At 51.9% G+C, this 25770-nt stretch overlaps 1 protein-coding gene across 1 annotated transcript in view; it reads right to left on the bottom strand.

Annotated features, from left to right (window-relative positions):
• Positions 1-25770, bottom strand: part of PRKN (parkin RBR E3 ubiquitin protein ligase) — a 1029130-nt gene that overhangs the window by 583725 nt on the left and 419635 nt on the right. The window contains exon 4 of the mRNA XM_055135350.1: positions 11118-11236. Within this exon, the coding sequence (XP_054991325.1) occupies positions 11118-11236 (119 nt within the window). The remainder of the gene's footprint in view (positions 1-11117; positions 11237-25770) is intronic.

Here is a 25770-nt window from a genome sequence, read left to right on the forward strand (position 1 = left end):
AGATGGACACGGGCTTCGAACCAGTCACCCTGTCAGCGGGAGCTCTGCAAAATCACACAGCTGATGTGTGAAGCCAGGATTCGTACGTGGCGGAAATTGATCTACGGAAGTCAAAGGACAGCGAGTTATCACCTAAGACAAGAGCAAGAGGTACCGAGAGGGGGTTTGGGTGGGGTGAGGACAGCGTCTGCATCTCTCATGAGGCTGGGAGGGCGGGGCATGCAGTGACCGTGAGGCCACTGACTCAGCCAGCCGTCCTACCTCACCTGCAGCTCCAGACCCCTCCCGGGCCCCAGGCCCCTCCGACTGAGACGGCAAAGGGATCATCCCTCAAGGATCCGGGAAGGGCACGGAAGCGGGCAAGGGCCCCTGGGGAACAGCCTGAGCTGCTCTGGGTCACAGTCTTGTGTATTCTGTGGGCACATGGCTCATTTTCCTGTGTCTGTTTACTAGTATTTCATTCACACCTTCGCGGGCAGGGGGTGTGACTTGCAGATAATCTTCCATTTGCTCACGCTGACCCTGTCTCGAGACCGCTCTAAGTAGGACACCCTGTTCCGAGAGGAGAAGGGACGTGGGCTTCTGTTTGTCTCCAGGGCTCCGGGGGAAGAAGCTCATTTGTCCGCGGGGCGAGGCTGCCAGCTGGAAACGGAGGCCATGTGTGAGCCTGGTAATTGCAGGTCATTTTCCTGGGCAGCAGGTCAGGGTGTGCGACTCGGATGGTTTTCCCGATTAATGAGATTCCCAGGGCACGGCCAAGGAGCAGCAGACAGAAGGGGAATTCAGGGTGACTCCACACTGGCAGAGACTCGGCTCTCTGGAAGTCGCTGAGTGTGGGTAACATTGGTTTGTCCTTGCTCCAACCTGGGGAGATCAGGCTTATTGAGTTACACACACCACAGTGCTCCCGAGACACCCCCAATTCATCAGGCGCTCCTAAGCCTCCATTCCTCTTCCTCCCTATCTGTTATGCTGCTTTTCACTTTCCTTCACCCCTTCGCAGAGTTTACTTTAGAGCAATGTCCTTTTTGTACAGACACAGGAAGACAGGTAAGGCTGCGCTTTTATAGCATGTGAGTACACTGACTCCAAGAAATACTTACTCCTGGGAAACTGTCATATTTACGTGACTTAAGCCTCAGTTGCCCTTAGTTCCTAGCACCCCCAAAAGAAGGGTCCCGGCAAGAGACCTGGATGGACCCAGGGCAAGCTGTAAGCTACCCTGGCATCAAAAGGGAGAAGCTAAGGGCTATAAGAGCATAATAAGTAAAGAGCACGGTCATGGAACAAACTCTGTACGACCCAAAAAGAAGTAACTGAAAAAGGACCTTGTTGGGGTTAGGAAAGACTAACCTGGCCTGAAGACTGTGGTCTGGGATATAAAGAGAGGTGTCCCCAGGAAGAACCAACCTTTAAGCTTAATCTATCTCTTATTGTGCTCATACAAAATGACTAGAAATATTAGTAAGAAGTATATTTAATACTATTGTTTAAATGGATTACTAGCTAAGGAAGGAGAAAGCAAGAGACCCTTAAATAGAATCCCACCCTTGAGCGGATCTCCTAGTAATCTAGGGTGCTGAACCTCAAATGAGATTTTGTCCTTGAGTTAATCTTTGAGAATAACTTCCCCTGAAGGAGGGGCTTTACATCTGTGTATTGTTATGATGGTGTTCAACCCCACCCTTCATGATTTCTACATAACTGATGCTGAGAGACTTGAATTGTCACTGATTTACCAACTAGCCTGTGCCCCATTCCAGCTGGGGAGTGGTTCTTGGTCACCCGACACACACACACTTAAACTCCCAGCTGAGCATCCTAGTTGAATCACACCAGCACCCTCTTTCCCTGTCACCACGGGGAATGTTAATGTCTCACCCTTCGCCCTGTTCCTCTGACTCATGCTCACTCTCAGGCATGCATATGTGCCTCCCGTGTAGAAAGAGATGCAGAAGGAGGCTCACGTGCCTTGGCCCTAGGGAGAGAACCTGACTTTGGGTTGCGCTTGCAGAAAAATCTAAGCTCGGGTTACTAGATTTAATTCTCCTTGGTTTATTTCTCACTGTGGGACCAAACAAAGTCAATTAAACTCTCACTTCGCCTCCGGCTTCATTTATGCAGGTAAATTGAGGCGCCCCAGTGGAAAGAGACAAGCCCAGGTGGCAAGGCTTCTGTGAAATAACTCAAAAACATGCCCCCCAACCTCCCTCCCTCCCTCCCTCCCTCCCTTTCTCTCTCTCCCTCTCTCTCTCTCTCTCTCTCTCTCTCTCTCTCTCTCTCTCTCTCTCTCTTTTGTTCTGGGCATTATGGTTTGCAATACAGGTCTGAAAGGTTATCATGCCGTGGGAGGGACGTTGAGGACACTGGTAGTGGGAAGGGGTGGATGTTGGAATATTGCTTGACTGAAACCCAATCATGAACAACTTTGTAAGTGCGTGTCTCATGGTAATTAAAATGAAGCAAACGGACAAGTGCTCCAATGCTGATCTTCACAGTCTTGCCTAATTTTTCTAGTATGGTTTTTCAGTGGGCTTCTTCTGCCCTCATATTTTGGTGAGGTGCTAGGTCCAATGCTGATTCTTTATAAAACATCAGCCAAGGGGCCGTTCCATTATGGGGTAAGGGAGAGGAACCAAATTCTATCCATCTTTCCCCCAGTGATGCTTCAGGGCCATTTACTTCTTAAGCAAAAAGCAAATGAATTAATCCGCTGCTCTAAAGACTGTCTGTTCTTTCAACAATTGTTGAAAAGCTTCTGAGTGGTCAACCGGAGAATGCATCACTTTCACCTACAGAAAACCAGGGAGTGATGTTTACACACACACACACACACACACAGCCACAGAAGCAACATTCCACCCACAGGTTTGAGGCTGTCCTCAGTGTGACAGGCGATACAAACAGGTGATGCCATCTGAATTCAAACCCACTGACCAGACTCACGACTGCACCGGAGAAATGACAAAGTGATTCTGCTTTTATATCCCCTGCTGCCCGCCCACCTTCGTCAGTCTCTCTGTCGCAGTGCTCTGCTTCCGAGAGGGAGGTTGGGGACAAACCCCGGAGACAGATCAGGTTGGTGTCAGCCCATCCTGGCCATCCCGCCATCCTCAGACACCGACTCGTCCAGCTTCCTTTGGAATCACCAACGGCCGCCAGACCCCGTAATAAACAGTAGGGCAGAAGGGAAAGCTACAAAGAGTCTAAGGATATTGATATGGCATGCAGCACCCCCAGACTGCCCCACCTTCTGGCCAGCGCAAAGGCTCGGACCACCCCGTGGTACTTAAAACCGTGTCCTCCTGGGCACACTCCTGTGAGGGGAATGTCCTGTCACCGGCAATTTCAGCAGCAAATGCCACGCTGCTGGGAACAAGGATGCATGTAGCTGCGCCCTAACATGAAACCCTGATGTCTGTGTAAAGAAGACGATGTTCTTGATCAATATTCCTGAGTCGCAGTTCCTTATAATACATATTCTCTCTCTCATTCTCTCTGTCCTGACATTCACTAGTCTAGTCCCACAGCAGACAATGACGTATGTGTAATTACGCACACAGAGTCAGGGAATGTCCTCCGGAAGTAAGAGCTTCATCTTTAGACTGGAGCAAACGCAAAATCAGAAGAGCAGATCCTACCTCCCCACCCCCAGTTCTGAGAGGAGCGTGGATGGCCCTCCTGGCAGAACGGGGTCCACTACCTGCCACACAACACAGACCGGGAGCCAGCAGGCCCAGGTCTGCGGGGGTGGCCTGATTCCATGGGGGCGGGGAGAGAGCAGGCTGGAAACTTGAGTCTGTAAGATTGCTCCTTTCTCTCACTCTTCAAAGAGCTTCTGCATGCCATTGTTTTTTCAAATGCCAGTTACTTAGTAGGGTCCCCAAACACAGAAGCATTTCCCCGCTCTGGAAAGCTAAAGTGGGGTGATTAGCTGCCTGGAAGGTCACTGAGTGACTGGCCCTGAAGCGGCTCCAGCAGAGGAGAGATGACCAGAGATGATTTGAGTTCTGAAATATGAAGCATTATGCCAAAGGCTCTCACTGTAAGAATTTTTTCTAATTGAAATAACATAACATTGTTTCTAGCCGCTGGGTCAAGTAGCCTGCAGCTCAGGGGGATAACATTCTATTATTCCATAAATAATTTGACATTTGCATATAATATTTAATGTATTTCATAAACAATTTATAGGCATGTGCAGCATTTTATTTCAAATGGACAATTTTATACTTACTGATTTTTTTTTCTTAAATGAGTGTAACATTGCAAAAACAGAAGCAATATTCTTAAACCGTGAGACCATACTGGTGTCTTAGTTTTTCTAACGGTGGTTAAAATCATTTGCTAATTATCAGCTCTTGTTCAGAAACAATTTCCCACTCGAAAAGGTTGAACCATGACCCAAACAGTCTCCAGTGATCCCTCCCACACAGGGTTGGGGGTGTCTCTCCGCAGGGGGACCCCGCCATCTCTCCAACTCCCGGGGAGTCCTCGGCACAGGCAGTCTCACCCCGGGCCGTCAGTCTTGCTGTTTGTCTTCTGCTCCAGCTGTCTACACAGCCTCCCCGAGCCCAGCAAGGGTTCCCGGAGTCAGCGCCAATAATTGGGAGGCAGATGCCAGAGCAAAGCCAGGGCTTAATTAGCCCGACGCTTTCTAGTTACAGCAGGGAGAAGCTGGGGGATAAATATCCTTAATGCTTCAAAAGCTCTGGGGAGGACAGAGCTGGCCGGCTCCAACCCCTCTATTTAACGCCATCACAGGGGCTGAAAGGCCGTACAGGGAGGAAGGCGCTGGCCTCACATGTGGCTGGCCAGGTTTTATCTCTGTATGGTCCCCTGAGCCCACCAGGAGTGATCCCTGAGTGCAGAGCCAGGAGTAAGTCCTGAGCACTGCAGGGTGTGGCCTCCAAACAAAAAAACCCATTATGACAGACTCATCCAATATTCCATATGATGCTATTTGAGCCCTTTAACTGGTTAAAAGAAATGTGGTTTGATAATTCTGAAAATTTGAATAAGAAACTGATGGGAAAAAGTTCTAAATAATCAAGAAATAACTAATAGGTGGGAGAAATAAATCAATACACAAAAATTCCTACATGAAATGCTTATATTTTAATTATATTCATTACATTTAATTATAGTCATAAGGATATAACAAGTCTCACAATGGAGATGTTACTGGTGCCCACTCTAGCAAATGATGAACAATGGGACGACAGTGCTACAGTGCTATACTGTCACTGTCACTGTCATCCCGTTGTTTGACGATTTACTCAAGCGGGCACCAGTAACATCTCTATTCCTCCCAGACATGAGATTTTAGCACTCTCTCCTTACTCGTCTTTTCCAATGATTGGAGGCTCCTTCAGGGTCAGGGGAATGAGACCTATCGTTACTGTTTTTGGCATATCGAATACGCCGTAAGTATAGATAAATATGAAAACACTTTTATAAGAATATGAATTAACCTAGGTTCACCTAGGGTTCTAAGTTTTCAACAAAATGAGCATTTTTTTCTTTCTTTTATTGGTGGCAGTGGGGTTGGGCCACACCCAGGAGTACTGAGAGGCTATCTTTAGTTCTGTGCTCAGGAGCCAGCCCTGTTGGTAATAGGGGAATCATATATGGTTCCAGGGATCAAATTTGGGTTGACCACATTCAAGCCAAGATTCTTATCATCTATCCCTCTGGCTCCAGAGTAACATTTATTAATATACGCTAATTAAATGTCATCAAGTCATCACTATCACTGTCATCACTGTTATCCTGTTGTTCATTGATTTGCTCAAGTGGGCGCCAGTAACATCTCCATTCGTCCCAGCCCTGAGATTTTAGCAGCTTCTTACTCGTCCTTCCAAATAGTGCCGTATTGGAGGCTCTTTCAGGGTCAGGGGAATAAGACCCGTAACTGTTACTGTATTTGGCATATCGAATACACCACGAGGAGCTCGCCAGGCTCTGCCGTGTGGGCGGGATATTCTTGGGAGCTTGCCGGGCTCTCTGAGAGGGACAGAGAATGTATGGCCTGAGGACTGTAGTCTGGAATATATAGCGAGATGTGCCCAGGAGAAATGTCATCAAGTATTTTATTTATTTTTTTAAGTGCCAGGATTGAAGCCAGAGCCTCACCCATGGGAGACGTGTGTGCTAACACTGAGCCAGGTCCTCAGAGCACACGGAATATTTTAAAAACTATTCTAAAGGAGAATGCAACCAGGATATAAAAGTAAATTCCCAAAGAATGTTCCAGAATGATATTGACTATGATGTGTTTTGCTAAGAGAACAGATTTGGTAAAAATAAGTAAAAAAGATGATCAAATTAATTAGTAGGCATTGGAGATCTTTTTTTCTCTTTTGGGGTATGTTGTGAGGGGGTGAGAGAGAGAGAAAGAGAGGGAGGGAGAGAGAGAGAGAGAGAGAGAGAGAGAGAGAGAGAGAAAGAGAGGAGAGAGCTCTTTGGAGATAATTTGATGTTGAAGATTACTACAGGTCTGAAGCCTGGGAAGGGATCACCTGAAACTACAGCATTAGAGAAAAGACTGTACCTACAGAACATTTAATACAGTTACTGTAACTCTAAATCACTCATTGCATCTGACATTCGTGTGCTGAAGTGCTTAAGAGCACTTAAATTTAAGGCCACTTCATGTTTAGAATTGTAAGTCATGTACAACCTGCATATAAACTAGCAAGAATAAATAAGATTTTCATATAAAATGCTACACTTCAAAAATTTTCTTAAATTATTATTATTTGTGTGCCTGCCTTTCACCAGAGGCCGATGACCCTGTTCCAGGAACTGGCTTTGAAAGTCAGAAAGAAAACGAGGCTTCGACCCTGTGCCCGTGTTCTTTGCCGGGCGCTGGCACCGGGGCTGTCACTATCGGGACATGGGGCCTTTGGGGACCGCAGGCGGACAAGGAGGCAGAGCGAGCCCAGAGGCTGGGTCTGCTGTGTCTGTCCTTCCGCCCGGCTCCGGGCCCCACGCACACAGGCTGGCTTCTCCTCCGGCCTAACTCCAGCAGGACTGGGCCTAAGCAGAAACATCGCTAAAATATCAAAATGCTGGAGCCAGACAGGGTACAGTGGGTGGGCACTTGCCTGCACGCAGCTACCCAGGGATTAGTGTCCGTCACCCCCTTGGGCCCCCTGGACTTCGCCAGGAGTGACCCCTGAGCACAGAGCCAGGAGTGAGCCCCCAAACAAAAACAAAACAAAACAAAAACACAGACACAATTTGCTACACCTGTTCCCATAAAAACTCTCCAAATTGCAGACATGACCAAGAATGAAATCAAGGAGAAGGCGGAAGCCCCCCGTAGTTCTAGGGGCTCTTAGGCAGACCCCAGGGTGCATCCGCCCCAGAGAGCAGCTCTCGGTAGGAAGAGGAGGGAGACTTGACCAACAATTAATCTGTAACAAATATTAAGTTTAGGAATGATTACACATTTAGACGATATTTCTTTCCTCCCATAAATTGTCCCTAATCTATAAACTAATTTTAAATAAAATCCATCATGCCAGGCATTTTACATCTTACTCTATTTATTGCACCATTTCTCATCAGAAACCTTTTAGCTTTAATGTTATTCCGAGGCAGAGTATCTCATTAGAGTGGCAAAGATAAAGTTCTTTTTGAGATAAAGTAATTATGGTGATGGGGGGGAGGGTGGAGCACCCCGAGTTCCTGGCTGCAGCGTTCAGGTGCCTCCTGACTCAGTTTCACAGGAAGAAACTGAGAACAGGGAGAGAGCACGAGCAAGGGGGAGGGAGTGAGAGCAAGACAGCGAGAAAGAGAGAGAGGGAGAAAGAAGAGAGAGAGAAGAGAGATGGAGAAGAGAGAAGGAGAAAGGGAGAGAGGGAGAGAGAGAAGAGAGCGAGAGGGAGAAAGGGAGAGAGGGAGAGAAAGAGAGAGAGAAGAGAGAGAGGGAGACGGAGAGAGAGTAAGAGGGAGAAAGGGAGAGAGAGAAGAGAGAGGAAGAGTGAGAGGGAGAAAGAGAGAAAGAGCAAGAGGGAGAAAGAGAGAGGGAGAGAGAAGAGAGAGGGAGAGAGAAAGAGAGAGCAAGGGGGAGAAAGGGAGAGAGGGAGAGAGAGAAGAGAGAGAAAGAGTGAGAGGGAGAGAGAGAAAGAGAGAGAGCAAGGGGGAGAAAGGGAGAGAGGGAGAGAGAGAGAGGAGAGAGAGGGAGCGAGAGGGAGAGAGAAGTGGACGCCCAAGGCTCATGCTGGACCGAGCCACAGTCTGAGCGCGTGGGACGGAGGCGGTCCTGGAGGCAGCTTGTGAGGGTTCGGCAGCTGCCCGGTGCTCTCCTGGGGCGGAGCTCCCAGGAGCAGAAACAGGAGGAGGGAAAGTTCCCAGGCGAGGTTACGAGCTGGGCCCTCGGCTCTGTACTGTGTCAGTTAAATGGCTTCATCTTCACAATCACGTGAAGGACATTTTACTGCCATTTTGCATCCAGGAAACTGAGGCAGAGAGACATGGGGCAACTTGCCCCAAGTCCCAGCTAGGATGTGTCCGAGCCACACTCGGTCAGCGCAGACAAAGGCTCTGGGGCGGGGGTGTCAGCGCCCGCCAATAACCCCACCCAGGACCCAGGCAGCAGCGGCTTCTAAGACAAGCGCCGAGTCCACATGTGCAGGGGAAGGTCTCGTCTGCTTTCGTTCTCCGCTGACTCTCCTGAGAGCAAACTTCTCAAAGGGAGGGTTATAAGGACCTGAGTCATCAGACGAGTGTGGGGAATAGCGATGACGTTGGTGGTATTAAATATATATTTTTTGATTCCGGGACAATCAGAAAAGTATGTGTAGGACACAAACCAGCCCCCCCCCCACCGTGTCCCTGACTGCAGCCTTTATGCCCGGCCATCTGACGAGTGTCCGAGGGGCGAGGGTAACGTGGGACGTGCCAGACCTTCTAATCAGCTGCTCTTCCCTGCCACGGCATGAGCTCATTTTCCCACAGACTCTTGGGAACACCTTGGTCAAGGGCACCATGAAAGAACAAAGACAATTTCAGACGGAGGAAGGGCAGAGCCTCGGGTCCAAGCCCAAGCTGATTTCTAACTCACCCTCAAGGTCAACTGAAATTGAGATGTCGCTTCTCCGAGCCAGGACAGAGGCGCCTGCCCGCCCTCCTGGACCACATATGGAGGGGATCAGATGGAATCAGAAACACTGGAACCGTAGCACCGTGGTGCGTTATGTATGACAATCAGAAGCAGCTTGCGGCCGTGACATCCAATTGACACGGCGCCCAGAATTAGAAATAAATCCCCGAGCACACTAGCGACAAATCGAGACGCGCCTGGTTAAGACACGGGTCGCTTTGTCATTTTCCCACAGACGCTCCCCGGCTCGGCTGAGTTCATTTCTGGGTTTCCCTTATCTCTGCAGACCCGCAAGGCGCAGGTAAGCCAGCCCTGTCCAGTATCGGTACCTGGCCACAAAGACACCCGTGCCTTGTCCTGGCGGAGGACACTGTGTCTGCCGGAACCCTGGTGCAGTTCAGAGCAGGAGAACCGACAGCTGACTGTTAACTCCACGAGCACGAGGGGCCAGGCTGGAACCCCTGCAGATGGGCTTGATCCACCGTGCAATTTTTAAAAATTTTTTGTCTTTTTTTAAATTATCGAATCACCATGAGATACAGTTACAAAGATTTCATGTTTGAGTTTCAGCATACAATGATCCGACATGCATCCCTCCACCCATGCCCCCATCCCCAACTCTCCCCCTGCCTCCATGGCAGACAATTTCCCTCTTACTCTCTCTCTACTTTGGGGCATTATGGTTTGCAATACAGGTACTGAGAGGCTGTCATGCTTGGTCCTTTGTCTACTCTCAGCACACATCTCCCATCCCGACTGATCCTTCCAACCATCACTGACTTAGTGATCCCTTCTCTATCCCAGCTGCCTTCTCCCCCAGCTCATGAGACAGGCTTCCAACTCTGGGGCAATATTCTTGGCCCTTGTGCATACCGTCCTTGGGTGTCAGTCTCATGTTATGCTATTTTATATCCCACAAATGAGTGCAGTCAGAACTCTATGTCTGTCCCTCTCTTTCTGACTCATTTCACTTAGCATGATACTCTCCATGACCATTCATCATAACATTACCCTGTGTCAAGGGTAAATGGGTGCTAACCAGTCGGCTCCTAGTCCCAGGAAAGACAAAGCTATGGATCTTGCTCCTGTGGCAGATGAACAGCCCTAGCATTCTCAGACAACGTTCCCGTGCGGACTATGGAAGCAGATCCACAAATCAAGGCGGTCACTAGAACTTGGCTAATCTGCCGACTGCGTGTGCTTACTGGGACGAGGGAGCAGGCGGCACTTTAGTTTATTTACTTTTGGTTTCCGGCTCACACCCAGAGGTGTTCAGGACTCATTCCTGTACTCCTGGTGGGACTAGGCTGGGGCATAAGCGGGGTGGGGTGGGGGGGCTGAGCCCACATTAGCAGCATATGAGGCTAGTGGCCCACCCGCTGTTCCACGCCGCCTTGGGGACCAGCATCTCTGGCAAAGGCTGAGCCGGAAGCGCCCGAGGCTGGCCTGCTCCACACTGCACTGATGACCCCCACCTCTCCCCCACACCCCCCTCTGGTTCGTTGAGGTCACAGAAGTGGGCATGGTCCTGAACCCCAAATTCTTGTCAGACAAAGAGCGAGTCAGACAACGAACATAAAGGAAGCTGCAGGCGGCCCCCTCAAGTGTTGGGGGACCCCCAACACAGCCAAACTCCAGGGACTCTGGTACCCGCGCTGGGCCAACGGTACTCAGCAACAAACACCCCTGAGAGACCCAGAGAGATGGAGACTCTCGGGCCCCCAGCTCGGTGCGACCGTGAATGAGGCGTGCGTGCACGGCAGGAAGGAGACCAGCTGGCGGGTGCGGCGAGGCCGGCGGGGCCCGGGCTGAGCAGGAGAGCAACGGACCCGAGCAGCGCCCGCCTGGCCACTCACCCCCGGTAGCTCCCGGCAAGGCTGCCGTTGGCCAGAACTCAGGCCCCTGAGGGAGGCACAGGCAGACAGGAGCCACCGAGGTGGCGCCTCGGGAGGGAGGCCGGGCTCTGCCCTGCGGCGCGGGTCTGGGTCCAAGGCGCGCGTCTTACCTGGGCCAGGGTGAGCGTGGCCTGGTGGCAGGTCCCGCACTGCACCCGCAGCTTCCCCGGCTGCACGCTCCGGCAGGGCCCTTTGCAGAAGACGTAGAAGCTGTTGTAGGGCGGCCGGCCTGCGGGAGAAGCAGAGAAATGACTCACGGTGAGCTCCAGCTCGAAGGGTTCAAAGGGGCCCTGCGTGGGCCGGGGCGAAAGAGACATCCCACACTGGGCGCGTCCGTTTCATTCCGCCTTAGCCTCTCGGAGAATGAAAACCTTTGCTGCGTGCCCCTGGGCCTGCTGCAGGAGAGCGGGGGCTGGCCACGGGCATCCCCAATGGGGCGGCAGAGACACCCCCGGTACGTGGTTCCGGGGAGGGCACGGGAGGGAATGGGAAACACGGGGGGCTCGACCATGCGGGGGCCTAAACGCCGGCCTCCGGGAACGAGCAGCCACGTCTCGGGGTCAAGGAGCCGGGCGGCGCCCGCATTCCCAGGGAAGAAGCTGAGGGGGTCACGCAGGGGAGGCCAAGAGTCCCGAGGCACAGGAGGGTCTTTGAGTTTCACTCGAGTTCTCTGCTGAGACACGCGCTGACCCCAAACTCAACACTCTGGTTATGTGGGGGGTCTGTCTGCACGCGGGGGCTCCTTCTGAGTGGCTCCACTCATCCAGTCTGTGAAGCGCTAACCTGACTCAGAAGTGTTGGCAAGTGAAAACTCTTTTCTATGTGTCTGGAACTTAATAAACAGCTCTGAACCCCGACCTTGAGTCTTCGGGGGGGTTAGGGCCTCACTGGGCTGTGCTCAGAGCTCGTTCCTGGCTCCGTGCTCGGGACTGAGACTTGGTGGTCCCCAGGGAACCACACACACACACACCGCTAAGGACTGAATCTGAGTTGGTGGCATGCAGGCAAGCTCCCTACACACGTGCTGTTTCTCCAGCCCTGGGTTTTGCTTTGGACGGAGAGGGTGACCGTGGAATGTCTGGGGGACAGGAAGCGTCGGACATTTCACTAGGGCCACTGCAGGCACCCAGCAAGGCAGCACTGTGAAAACCTCCAGGCTCCCCACGAGGCACCGGGTTTATTAAAAACAAATAGTGCAAAAATGAAGACGCAACGAAAGGAGAGCCCTCAAGTTTCCTGCATCCCACCCGCCCATCCCTCCCGCTCACCGAGGGGCTCTGTAAACAGACTGGGGGGATTTATTGAACCATCTCTACTAACATTCCAGGTGACAATGCTCTGTAAAATGGAAATGCAATAAAGATGCCAGGTTTTATAATTCTATCATTTATTGGCAATATATTTTAGCACCATGACTTTCGGAGATTAATATCTCCCCTGTCACTTTACAGCGGAAGAGGGGAGGGGAAATGTATGTTTTATTGATCAGAATCTGATTTTCTGACACCCTCGTTTAGTCTTGGTGCCACAATGGCAAAGATATTTAAGTTTATGAATATCAGACTGCTATTAGCAAACATACTAATTACACAAAATACATCCTTAAGGCTTTCTGTGTCCGATACGCGTCAGAGTTACGGAGATGATGACTGTCGGGGTATCAGGAGATCTCGGGAAGGGAAGGCAGGAGGGCAGGAGGGGCGCAGTGCAGAGCACTGTAAGCTCGGGCTCGCCCCCTTAGGGTGAAATTAAATGTGGCATCTCGGGATGGCGGGACGTCCTCAGGGGCAGCTAGCCGGGCAGTACTGCATCCGCTGGCGCTGAATCAGGGCACAGCCGCCTTCCGCCTCGGCCTGCTGCAGAGCCCGTGAGGAGTGAGTCTGAGAACCTGGGCTGGTACCTGGGGAGCAGACAAGGCGACACCCCTCCTAGTAGTCGTGCTGCCAGAGCCGGCCCGGTTGGGCACTGGTAGCAGCCGCTGGAGGCCCGGGTTGGGCTGGAGCCAGGGGAGGCAGGGTGTAAGCTCTGAGCTCCGCGTGGCCGAGCATTTGAGGCTTCAGGTCAACCTGGAGATGCCCTTTCATGGGCGCCAAGACCGTGTCCTACCACCCGCACCTCCTGCCACCCAGAGTCTGCAGGCTCCTGTGCCCCGGGGGTTGGGTGCTTGCGGCAGTGACAAGGTGTCGGGCCCCGTGGCCTGCCGGGTCAGGAGATGGGGGCAGTAACTCTGGAGGAGCAGTAGGACAACTCCAAGAGCTGTCCAGAGTCCTGCTCCCCGCGTGTCCAGCTGTCGCCTCTCCCCGGCAAGCCTCTCCCCCTTTCACTTCCGTTCGGGTCTGAAAATCCCTGTTCTCTCCTGGTCGACTCTTCCATATGGCCTCCCCTCTCCACAGCCCGAAATAATCGAAGCAGCTTGTGCTGCATTTATAGATTCCCCTCTCTTTTATGTAATAAGTATTCAAACCCAGAGAAATATGTCAGAAAGTTTAGGAGCTCCGCCCTTCACTGTGATTCATTATTGGGAAGATGCTGTGTACTTCAGGCTTGCTCCCCGTGTGTCCACACAGACACACACACATTGCACACATGCATTCTGGGACACGATGATTTTTAATTAAGCTGCAGACATCATGCAACTTGGCCCTTAAGTCCCCTGAGGCCCTAAACCTGCCCCCAACAAATCCCGTAAAGCCAGAGCTGGTGCCAGAGAGGGAAAGAGTTCATGGGTTAAGACATTTGCCTTACATGGGCTGATCTGGGTTCAATCCCCGGTACCACTTATGGTCTCTGAGCACTGACCAGGGAACCAGGGATAAGCTGCTAGTACTGCTAGATGTGGCCCCCAAACCAAAATCATCAACATCATCATCATCATCATCATCATCATCATCATCATCATCATCATCATCATCATCACCATCATCATCATCATCATCACCATCATCATGACGAAACAAAACAAAACAAAACTCATTGAAGTTTTTTGGTGGTTCAATTGTTCTAATCTTCCTAGCAATATCTGAGTCCCACATCAAGGTACCCCTAGTGAATACCTGGGGGCCTGCACGCTGCTGTTTTGGGGGTACATGTGAGTGGGGTTTCTTCCCGTCAGGTCCCTCTCTCCCGCTGCCCCCATAGCTCCTGACATTCTGAGAAAGTGTGTTTCTCAGGAAAAAAAGGAGAGGGGCTACGGAGGCAGGATGCTGCAGCAAGCCCTGCTGCACACGCCTGTAAACCCAGCGTGATCACACAGACTGTCCCGCTCTCCCCTCCACCCGCCGTCAGGAAGTCCAGACAACCATTTCATTGGAGGCAGCAGGGCGAGTCCACTAACGTGCTGCATTTACAGCACACAGTATTTCATCACTTTTTCACTCCAGCATTCCTCCTGGCAGGCCACTCCCCAACACGAGCACTGGAGGCAGAGCCCAGTTAAGAGCCCAGAGCACTGTAAGCTGTGAGCCATGCACGGGTACAAACCCTTCCTCAGCCGTATATGGTTCCTCCGTGGTCTTGAGTTTTCATCTCCCACTTTTCCTGGAGTCAGGTCTTAGTCACGTCTCCTCTGACTCCTTAATCTCTTTCCTCAGCCCCCCAAATGTACCAGAAGTGTCAGCAAGATTCACCACATACCAATAACACCCTGCTTTGGAAAGAATAGGAATTATTTGCTCAGGCATCCGAGAAAGCAGCCTGTTCTGCACAGGGTCCGTTTTTCTCTTCTGTCTTTTAGATAATAGGCCTGAAGACATTGTCCTAACAAGACAAATAGATTCTTCAGAAAAGGCATTCTGAGTCTGACGGAAACTTCCCACTGACCCCGCCAGCGTCCATCACTGGCTGGCACGGGGAACTGAGGGTTTAATTGCCTGGGTCATTTGTTTTCTTGGAGGACAGAGTGAGACGCGACATACTTTATAGCTAGGTAAAATAATGTTCGGTATCAATATGTTATAAATCTACAGAGAACGCGAGTGATTTAAAATTATCTTCACCACATATGAACGCATTAAAGTATTAATTAGAACAAGCTGTCCAAGGGATCTTTCTGCGACTGTGGCCTTGATCTGTGCAATCTCCACTAGGGAGACATGCCTGCTGAGAAAGGGAAGCCTTTTGGGGCTGGAGCAATAGCACAGCAGGTAGGGCATTTGCCTTGCACATGGCTGACCCGGGTTCGAATCCCAGCATCCCATATGGTCCCCCCGAGCACCGCCAGGAGTAATTCCTGAGTGCATGAGCCAGGAGTAACCCCTGTGCATCGCCGGGTGTGACCCAAAAACCAAAAAAAAAAAAAAAAAAGAAAAAAGAAAGAAAAAGAAAAAAGAAAGGGAAGCCTGTTCTCCTGGCTAAAGTCACTTCAGAGTCCGTTGCCTCTCGTGGACAGCAGTGGCCAAATGGGCAGCTCAACAGGGGTGTATGTAACGCAGGCCTGTGTGCTCCCGTCGCCCCTTCCTCACCGTGCAGGGGACAGCACCAAGGGGAGTCTTTGCCACCCCCCGAAGTATAGTAGCTGCAGGAAGTGAACTCACAGGAAAGCAAAGGGGCAAGGTTGAGGTGCTGTGGTGTACGGCTGGGTGGAGGACACGTGGTGTTCACGGCGGGACTGGGTTTCCCTCGACACGCCCCTGGCCCCTGGGCCTGGGCCTTACACCCAGAGGGGCCACGCGATGCGCCATAGCCCTCTCGGCCTCCGGCCTCTCTGAAATTTGACGGGGACACCTGGAACACTACCCCTTTTCCACGCTGATTCCCCTGTCAAGATAAGGTACAGGGAAACTGATTACAATGTAATTATAAAGAATTAGACCTGGAGCAGGAAAATCGCCCAGTTTTCTTTTATCTCCCTGAAACAGCGGGCTTGACCCAGCACCACAGAACCGCCCTCTGCGCTGCGATAAGGAACTTTCTTCGGGTTTCAGCCAACACCTCCCTCGGTGGCAAAACCTGGTACTTGGCACTTTGGCAGATCTGACCCTGACTCTGCCTCACAGGGCCCTTGCTCCTCTTTCTTAACCGCCACAGGACGCCTGCTCCGTGCGCGCTGATGATCAGCTACGAGCTGCCCCCGCCAGCTCCGCTGATTCCTCTGCGTGTTCGGGAAGAGACCTCAGCCACGTGACCGTGATAGTCCATCACAGAACGGATCAACGGCTGGCCTTCCGGACTCAGAAGCTGAGTCTGTGGCACGGGGCCAGGGACGGGGCAGCTCCTGTCCCAACAGCTGCCGGGGTTCTTCCTGCTGTGTGGGTGGGGGTTGGGAGGCTCCATGAGCCTACATTGGGCCACATTTGCAGGACGACGTGTCCTGTGAACCAGGTGCACGGAACGGCTTCCCAAGGCCGCAGCCACACGGCAATGCGGGCGGGCCCCCTTTCACAGCCTGTCTGTCCTGACAGGCCCTGAAACAAGTTTTTGGCTACGGCTGGAACGATTCGGATGGGACTGTCAAAAGCAGTTCCGCAGGAAACCCTTCCAACACCTGCTCCCGGCGCCGAGGAGGCGGGATGACATCTTTGTCTTCATCAAAGGGGACGGCGGGTCTCATCACTGCTGGATCGTGAAAGACATCAGGAGCGGGTCCCTCCCGATCTCACACGTGTCACCGAACAGGGCCTGGCCACGAAGCCCTGCACCCCAGTCTACGTGTTCCACAGGACTCACGGAGCTCCTTCACTTTAGAAAAACACACTCCACAGATAAGTCCCCCAGGCCAAGAAATCCCCCATAGTTTCAGCGATGTGGAAATTTCTGCAGGTAAGGTAGTGAGCAGGCGTAATTCATCTGAAACAGAATGCAGCCACGGTCACCAAGTGCTTAAGGCAGGGTTCCACCAGGCAAAGTCTCTGGACTAATCGAACATAGTTTACAGAATACTGCCCTATCATATTTGAAAAGTGATAATATTATCTTAAGAACTCAAAAGAACCGCTATGATAAATCAAGTAAAATAAATAAATAAAGGGTTGAACTTTTACATAGGACTTCGTAAAATGAACTTCTAAATAATGAATAAAAGTGAATTATGAAAATTGACCAGAAGAGCTAGGCTACAGGGGGGCAGGTATCACGCATGCATTGGCTGGATTTCCTCCCAGTGGGGCCCACTACACTACCCCACACTTGGAACTTTTCTCAGCTCCCAGAGTAAAGTTAAAGTAACGCTATTCTCTAAACTCTCAATCGTGGAACCATCCATGCGACATGCTCACTTTTCAGACATATTTACCAACCTCGAAGGAGACTCCATCCTCACAGTCCTAACTTAACCCTCAATTTTTGTGCTGGGGTGTTTAATCAACACAACCTCACAGTCCCCATATCTGTGAGGTCAACACCGCTCTGAACAAGAGCTGCTGCCGGATCAGTGCTGTGGTTGCTGCCGACTGATTTCTCCTTTCTTTGCTTTGGCAGAGAGTCTCTTGCCCGCACGCCTGGCTGTCTTCCCCGGGGCCCCTCGGAGGGGATGGGCTCCAGCTTCCCTCTCTGCCCCGAGCAGAGCTCCCTGCGGCCGAAGACCACCGGAACCTAGCTACAGCCATGCTTGAGGCCCCTCTCCACATGTTCAAACAGGCCTCACACATGAAGGTACAGGCAGAGGAACCCAGGTGTGTGTAATCCCATCAACAGCCAACATCCAGAGACTTAAAAGCAAACTCCCAGAAGGGATATCTTGTAGCCTACTTCTCCCTCTGGGAGAAACTGGCAAGCTTCTGAGAGTTTCCTGCCCACATGGGACAGCCTTGCAAGCTTCCCATGGTGTATTCATATGCTAAATCCAGTAACAAGCTGGATCTCATTCCCCTGACTCTGAAAGAGCCTCCAGTGCGACATCATTGGGAGGGTCGAGTCGAGATAGACTTCTAAGATCTCAGGAAAAGGACAAATGGAGAGGTTACTGAGCCCGCTCGAGAAATCGACGATTAACGGGATATCGTGATTTTTGTGATTATTTTGAAAATGTTAACCAAACCTCCTGTACCAAGATAAAATTTAGAGGGTGGAGACGCACAATGCATAGTTTGGCTTTAAATAAATGAAGAAACAAAGAAAAACAGGTTAAAGGCCAACTGGGAAGAATTCATTTGCTTATTCTCAGCAGGAAAGGACGTGGGTGGCACAGTGAGGGGTGCCGGAAAAGTCAGGGGTCTTCAAAGTGACGAGTGTGGTGCTGGAACTATATCCCTGAAAAAACGTCAAAATTTAAAATTTAAATTAAAAAAATATAATTAAAAATTATTTATAATTTTTAAAAATTTAAATTAAAAATTTTTTAAATGTAATTTTTTAAAGGAAAAATTAAAAAATAAAAAATATATCTGAACGGGCATCCCAACTCTCCTGCGGCAAATGTAGTCAGAAGCAAGTCTTGGTGCCGCAAAGGCTGAGCCGGGGGTGACAGAGCAGAGCCCGTCTCCAGCTCACAGCCAGGCTGGCCCTCCAGGCCCGCCCACCTGCCCTGCCCCTACCTGGATCCTTCCTTGTTTTTTAACTTCTTTGTTGCTGTTGTTTAATATGCTTTAATTGAACCACTGTGAGATACACAGTTACAAAGCTGCTCATGATCCAGTCTCAGTCATACAATGCCCCCCCCCCCCCCCCCCGCCAGGGACAGTCCTGGGTTTTGATCTGCAAACAGAGCTGGCCTCAGTACATCCCTGGGTCCCGTGAGGACCGGTCAGAGAGTCCAGGGAGGCCCTGGCCCAGAGCCGAGGCACGGACACTCACCCCCTTGGCCCTGCAGCCCGTGGCAGCCCGTGTCACACTGAGGTCTTCCCACCTCTACCCCCCAGGGGCACCCAGACCCTCGGTCCTTGGGCACCTCGTTTCCCGGAGGCCCGGTGTGGCCTCACCCACACCGAGTCCTCAGGAGCGCCCTCTGAACCTGCAGGCGTCGCCACGGAGCAATTTCATTTTTAAAATGTGTTCACGCCTGTACGAATCATTGCAATTAGATATTTAAAGAACATTTAGGGAAATTTGACTGCCACGGGGAAGTCCTAAGAGAGATCTTAATTTGATTCATTCGTTTGTTTGTTTTTGGGCCACACCCGGGGATGCTCGAGAGTTAGCTTGACTCTGTGCTCAGGGGTTACTACTGGTGCTCTGGGGACCACGTGGGAGGCTGGGACTGAAGGCAGGTCAGCCAAGCGCCGGGCAAACGCCCTAGCCACTGTACTTGATCTCTCTGGTCCCCAAAAGAGATTTAAAGTTTATTGGAACCGTGTTTTACACTGAGAATCACATAATTTTCTTTTTTCCCCCCACAGGAATCATAAGTGCCCTTCAGAAACACTGGAGAGAAGAGCAGTTCTGGGATCCAGTTAGCTGGTAAAACTGTCAAGCTGGTGGATGCACTTGAAAACCTATAGAACTTCTGGCATGACTCAGGGGCAAAAAAGAGCCTTCCCTGTGCGTGTGAGGCCACGAGTTCCTTCCCCAGTGCTGCCCACAGGTGACGGGGCAGGAGGCCCCACAGAGGAGCGAGGAATCTGCCGTGGGCACCATGTCTGGGCCCCTCTGCACACTGACGCTGGCTGTGTCCACGCGTGCTCTGCCGTGAAAGGCAGCATCTGCCCTGGTTCAGGGAGGAGACACAGCCCCAGCGCGGTGAGAGCCCCACGCAGGGCTCAGAGGGGGCTGGCCCTGCCCCTGACCGTGGTCACTGCCCCATCACTCTAAGGCAGAGGGGCTGTCCTGCGTGTGGCAAGGGGTTTCTGATGCTGGCATGGACCCAGGCGCCCTTCAAGAGTATGGAGCCCGCGCAGCAGAGCCTGGCAAGCTACCCGTGCGTATTGGATACACCAAAAACAGTAACAGTAAGTCTCTCAATGAGAGACGTTACTGGTGCCCGCTCGAACAAATCGATGAGCAACGGGATAACAGTGACAGTGATAGTGACAATAACAAACATAGAATTAACAACATACTTGGTTTGTTTTGTTTGGGGACCACATCCGGCTGGGATTTACTCCTCAGTCTGTGCTCAGGGAATCACTCATGTCAGAGCTTGGGGAACCATATGTGGTGCTGGGGATCAAACCCAGGCTGGCCTCATGTAAGGCCAGCACCTTCCACACTGTGCTATCTCTCCACCACCGCTAAACACTGTCTTACACATGCTGACGTTTTTTTTTCATACTCTATTTGTCTGCAAGATTAAACAGATACTGCTGATAGATTGGATCTTTCCCTTGACTAATTCCAAAAACAAAAGCCTCTGGTGGTCACTGAGGTCCACACATGTTCTGTGAGAGAAACGTGGTTTTCTCGCGTCACCCGGTCAGTGAGAGGAGACGGGGCAGAGTTCTTGCTGGGGGCGGGGGGCAGGGGAGGGTTTCTGCCTCACTGGGGGGCTCTGTCTGAGTTCTGAGCGCCCTGGCCTCAGACCTGACAGTCTTTTCATTCTGAAGAAAGGTTTCTCAGGACCCAGCTAAGTTCTGGGTCCCCCTGTGGGCCACCTCAGGACCACCAATCTCTCCCCTGGGCCACAGGCCTTGGCAACCCACTGCCTGGTGACCCGCTTCATCTTCCAGACATCCTCTGTGTCCAGCACACAGGTACAACATCCACGTTTAAACCAGATTTTAATCTCCAAGATTCAGGGCGATTCCAAGGCGGGGAAGGTCTAGTGCCCAACCCCACCTCCAACCCAAAGCAATAGAGACATTAATCCCATTGATGGATTGAATCAAGGCACAGCCACCGCAATTGGGGGGGGGAGTGGGGGGGAATTCGAAGTCAAGTATCGTCTAGCACACTTGTCCAAGCCAAGCTTGCCTTGGCGCCCGTGTGGCTGCTCTCTCTCTGCCCACAGCAGAGAAGGTTGTGCTCTTAGAATGCAGCAGGGCCACGGGGTAGCACACTACCCTTACAAGTCTACTCGAAAGAAGAACGAAGCAGAGAGGAAGATTTACTTACTAGCAGTCAGTAGTGGGGAATGGAGCAGTACACGCACGGCTTCTCTGGCAATACCTCGCTCTGTCAGTGTATTTAAATCTCGTTCATCAAAGAATCCAGTTGGGTGGGGGAGGGAGAACCCAGGCAGGAAAGGCCCTAAGGAAGCAGAGACTCTCCCCACCAACCACACAAAGGACACACAGGAATGGAAATCCCGGCATGCTGAAGCTCCAGTCATGCACGAGCCAATCCTAAAACAGAAACGAGACACCCCTCCCCTTTTACAGAGCAGCTGTAAAACCCAAGACTAACAAGAACCCAGATTCCTGTGTCTTACACCAGTGCTCTTCGACCTTTTTACAGCTGCAGGTTGGCACCTGTCTTGCACAGCAGGAACTGCAGCCACTGTGGTAGACCAGTTGTCCCTAACCTTCCTGGGCCTGTGGACCAGAACCTGTCCTGCATACCAGCCCACGAACCGACAACTCTAACTATTGTGGTAGACCAGTTGTTTTCAACCCTTTATTGCACAAACTGGCATTGGTTGTGGCACTTAACGGTGGGGCTATTCACAAAGGTACTACATGCAGAGTATTACATGTGGTACTTTGAGAATGACAGAACTCAGGGAGGGACTGAAATATATTCTGCTAACACAGACGCTAACACTGGGAGTTCTCTGCTTATTTTGTCCTTGTTGTTCTGGGATCACTCCCAGTTATGTTTGGGAATTCCTCCTGGTGATGCTCAGGGGACAATATGGCGTGCCGAAATTCAAACCCTAGTCAGCCCCATGCAGAGCAAGCACTGTGTGCTGCTCTATCACTCTGGCCCGAGGTTTTATTTCCAGAGTGCTGTATCTGCACTGTATCTCCACAGAGCAGAATGTTCCAGACGTCTCTGTTCACCTCTTTGGAATTGTGGGAACTTCCGATGACAGAGAAGGGCTGTGCCTGGGTCAGTAGGAACCTGCCCCCATAGGTAGTGAGCCCAGAACATGCCCCGACACCTCCAGCCGGTGTGCTTGGGGCCACGGTACACACCTGTCCAGGAAAGCCTGCAAGCCCTTCGAAAGGTGTGGATGGGACCATGAAAGGGAGTGGCACGTTCCAAGGTGGCTTTGACCCCCACCTGCTCACAGTGCTCTCTCTGGCACCTGGGACCGTGGTGAATGAGGTTGACTCAGCCCTTCTCTGGCTCTACATGATCTCTCTGGACCATGATCCTCAGTGGCCAGAGCAGGCCCAGGCCTGGGGGCTGGGGTGTGTCTGCTCCCATCCTGGCGTCCAGCCCGAGTATCTCTGTCGTCAGCAGGGGCTCCCCCGTTTCTGCCCCCGTCTCCTTCATGTGCCCCCACAAGAGTCCGGCTCTTTGGGCACCCTAGGACCAACCCAGGTGTTTCCTTTCAGACTGCTCCTGGATTCGGGCGTGAGGAGACGTCAGATTGCTCCGAGTCGCCTTCCGGAAACACGCTGTCCGTGCTCCTGGTCAGGGAGCCCTCCGGCTCTGCTCACGGTAGCAGCCCTGGTTCCCCACCGGGGCTGGCTTCTGGCTCCCTGGGGAGCCTGCAGGAGCACCGGGCCAGGGTCCGCCATATGGACGTAAGTGTCTCACCTGGGCTTCATGTCCCGCTAGCAAACAGGCCCGATTGAGTGCTCCCACAGATGGAGTGTAGAGTGCTCTTATAGGCCCGATGGAGTACTCCCACAGACGGAGTGTAGAGTGCTCTTACAGGCCCAGTGGAGTGCTCCCACGGACAGAATGTAGAGTGCTCTTACAGGCACGATGGAGTGCTCCCATGGACAGAGTGTAGAGTGCTCATACACACAGGCCCGACGGAGTGCTCCCACGGACGGAGTGTAGAGTGCTCTTACAGGACTGGTGGAGTACTCCAACTGAGTGTAGAGTGCTCTTAAAGGCACGATGGAGTGCTCCCATGGATGGAGTGTGGAGTGCTCTTACACATAGGCCCAACAGAGTGCTCCCATGGACGGAGTGTGGAGTGCTCTTACACACAGGCCCGACGGAGTGCTCCCATGGATGGAGTGTGGAGTGCTCTTACACACAGGCCCGACAGAATGCTCCCATGGAGAGTGCTCTTACACACAGGCCTGACGGAGTGCTCCCACGGATGGAGTGTGGAGTGCTCTTACACACAGGCTCGACAGTGTGCTCCCATGGACGGAGCTTAGAGTGCTCTTACAAAGAGAAACCATCCAGACATGTCTATGCTGGAAAGAACCACAAAGCCTGCAGGGATGAGATTCCTACCGTGGTCCCTCGGGATTTTTCCGGGCCGTACTTCACCCTGATGATCACTGCCCCATGCAGTGGCAGCCGAGCAAGCTCTTAGCACCTCTGGCAGGGCTGGGCCCTCACTCCCTTTGGTGGGTGCACATCCTTATGTGTGCATGCACACACACATGCACATAAGCACAAATACATACATGCAGGCACACACAAACATGCAGGCACACACAAACAGACACATGCACACACATACACACAAGTGCACACATGCACAAACATGCATGCACACATACCCATGTATGCACATACATGTGCATGCACACACATGTGCACACACACACACACACACACCATGTGCACTTAGAACAGGCAGAAGGAGCCTCCTTTGCTGCTGCTCGGCCCGGGCTCATGGCGCTGTGCTGTCACTCAGCTCACGGAAAGCCCCTTCTCTGCCGGCCTCTGGGGGACGCAGGGCTTCCTGAGACAAGGCTCTTCCCACTCGGCCGTCCCAGGGCGGCTGAGAGCTGGGGAGCCCCCAGTGCCCGGACCACAAGCTTCACAGGAGGATGCAGTGGCAGAACGAGGGTTGCCATCGCGAGGCTTCCCTTCCCCACTCCCTGCTCGCTGACCCACAGCCTCGGCCCCTGCACAGCCGCAACCCCATAGCTGTCAGTTCCTGTTGGTGACCCGTGAGCACTGGGCAGAGCAGCAGCAGCCCGAGCTGGCCAGGCCCGAGAGACGCCTCCCAATCCCCGCACACTCCTCGCCCAGATCAGTGACTCAGGAAGAAACAGTCTGTGTTCCCCACTTTGTGGCTGCAGGTAAGTATATGAGGCAACAACAGAGATCAGGGTTCACCGGGTACCAGCAAAATCAGCCTGGGGGTCCCAACACTGAGTGGGAATCTACTGCCCCCCATCTTTCCTCTGCTTGTTTTCCCAGCATCTCCCCCGGACGACAAGCATCTAAGGCCCCCCCGCCCCTACCCCCGCCCCCCGAGTCCCATCTCAAACTGCAGACCCGACCAACTCAGATCCTTTGCTTGATCAATTCCCCGTCTTCATTGTTTCCACATCACATCCCCCTCCAGCCTCGAGGCCAGCCACACCCTGCTTGGCTCCATCAGAAGAGTCCACTAACACTCGGAAACGGCCCAAAGTGGGGCTGCAAGTCCTTCCCAAACAGTGACGGAAGCTGCCAATGCCCTGAGGCCCGCCCTGGGTTAGCAGAGCCTCCTGTTATGCTAGAAATAGCCCGCCTGACCCAGCAGGCAGCCACAACCACAGAGAGAACTGTCCGCCCGACCCAGCCGGCAGCCACTGGCCACAGACTTCCCAGGCATAGAAAGGCTGGCTGAGGCCACTGCAACCAGGAACTAATGTTTTTCTTTTTCATTTAAATTTCTTTATTTACTTTTATTTATTTTTATTGAATCGCTGTGATATACACAGTTACGAAGTTGTTCCCAATTGGGTTTCAGGCATACAATGGAACTCATGTTTTGGAGATTATCTGCATTTACCTAACTGCAGTGTGAGTCAGTGGATGTCACCCTCTCAGCTCTCCAGGAACGTATCTGCCCTTCTCTCTTCTTGCACACGCCCTCCCGGGGGTCTTCCTCAAATTACCCATCAAGCACCTGGTCCGGGTCCCTACATTCCCATGACATTCATCACCACCTTGGCGGCAGTTACCTGAAAGCCCTCTCTGCCGGCAGATCCCTTGCCCTGTGACCTCAGCCGTGGGGAAGGTGGAGGCCAGATCTCCCTGCCTCCACAGTACCTGGGGAAGCAGCGGGCACCCAGCCAGACAGCAAGCACAGCCGGGGAAAATGAACGCTGTGGCAGGAGAAAGTCACTCAGCTTGCAGAAGATAAAAATCACAACAAACTGACCCTAAAATAACTTCATCTCCCTGACAAAATAATGAGGAGTGTTCTTCCAGAACCATTAAAATGACACGCCGGCTGATAATTATTTTTACAGTGCCGGGATTCTAAAACTAAATGTTTCTCAGCTTCTGTTATTTGGCAATGCTAAATGAATGTTGTCAAAAGATTAAATATAAATTGGTTATAAATCTTCATTTAACGACACCGTTAGGGAAGGTTACATTACAGCAGCCATGTTTGTGTCAGCACTAAGAAAATACCGAGTCTTATTCTAATAGTGCTAAGACTATCAGAATTAATGTTTATCCTACATTATTCTGCACAGCAGGCCTCACCCCGAGGGCAAGGCTGCTGCCCTCCTCCCCCGGGGCTGGACTCCGCCAGGGTCAGCTCTCAAGGGACACTGGCACCGCCCAAAGGGTGGAACAGACTTTCCAAGCAGAGCCAAGTTTTGAGAACTGTCCTTCCAAATGCCGCTGGTCTAGTGGCCGACGGCCCAGTGCTCGTCTCTCTAGACTGCCCTCTTCGCGAGCCACGAAGCCACACTGCTGCTCTGCACTCCATGGCCAGCGGGGGATTTTCCCACCTCCATGTCCAGAAAAGTCGCTGCTGAGTGAGGCTGCCAGGTTGCACGCCTGCAATTGCAGAAACGTGCAAACGCTCAGCTAAAAATAAAACTCTACTTCTGGTTATCTATTTCCATTCTGGAAGGATCACTTTCA

The sequence above is a fragment of the Sorex araneus genome, chromosome 4 (genome assembly GCF_027595985.1).
Source record: "Sorex araneus isolate mSorAra2 chromosome 4, mSorAra2.pri, whole genome shotgun sequence".
NCBI classification, from domain to species: domain Eukaryota; kingdom Metazoa; phylum Chordata; class Mammalia; order Eulipotyphla; family Soricidae; genus Sorex; species Sorex araneus.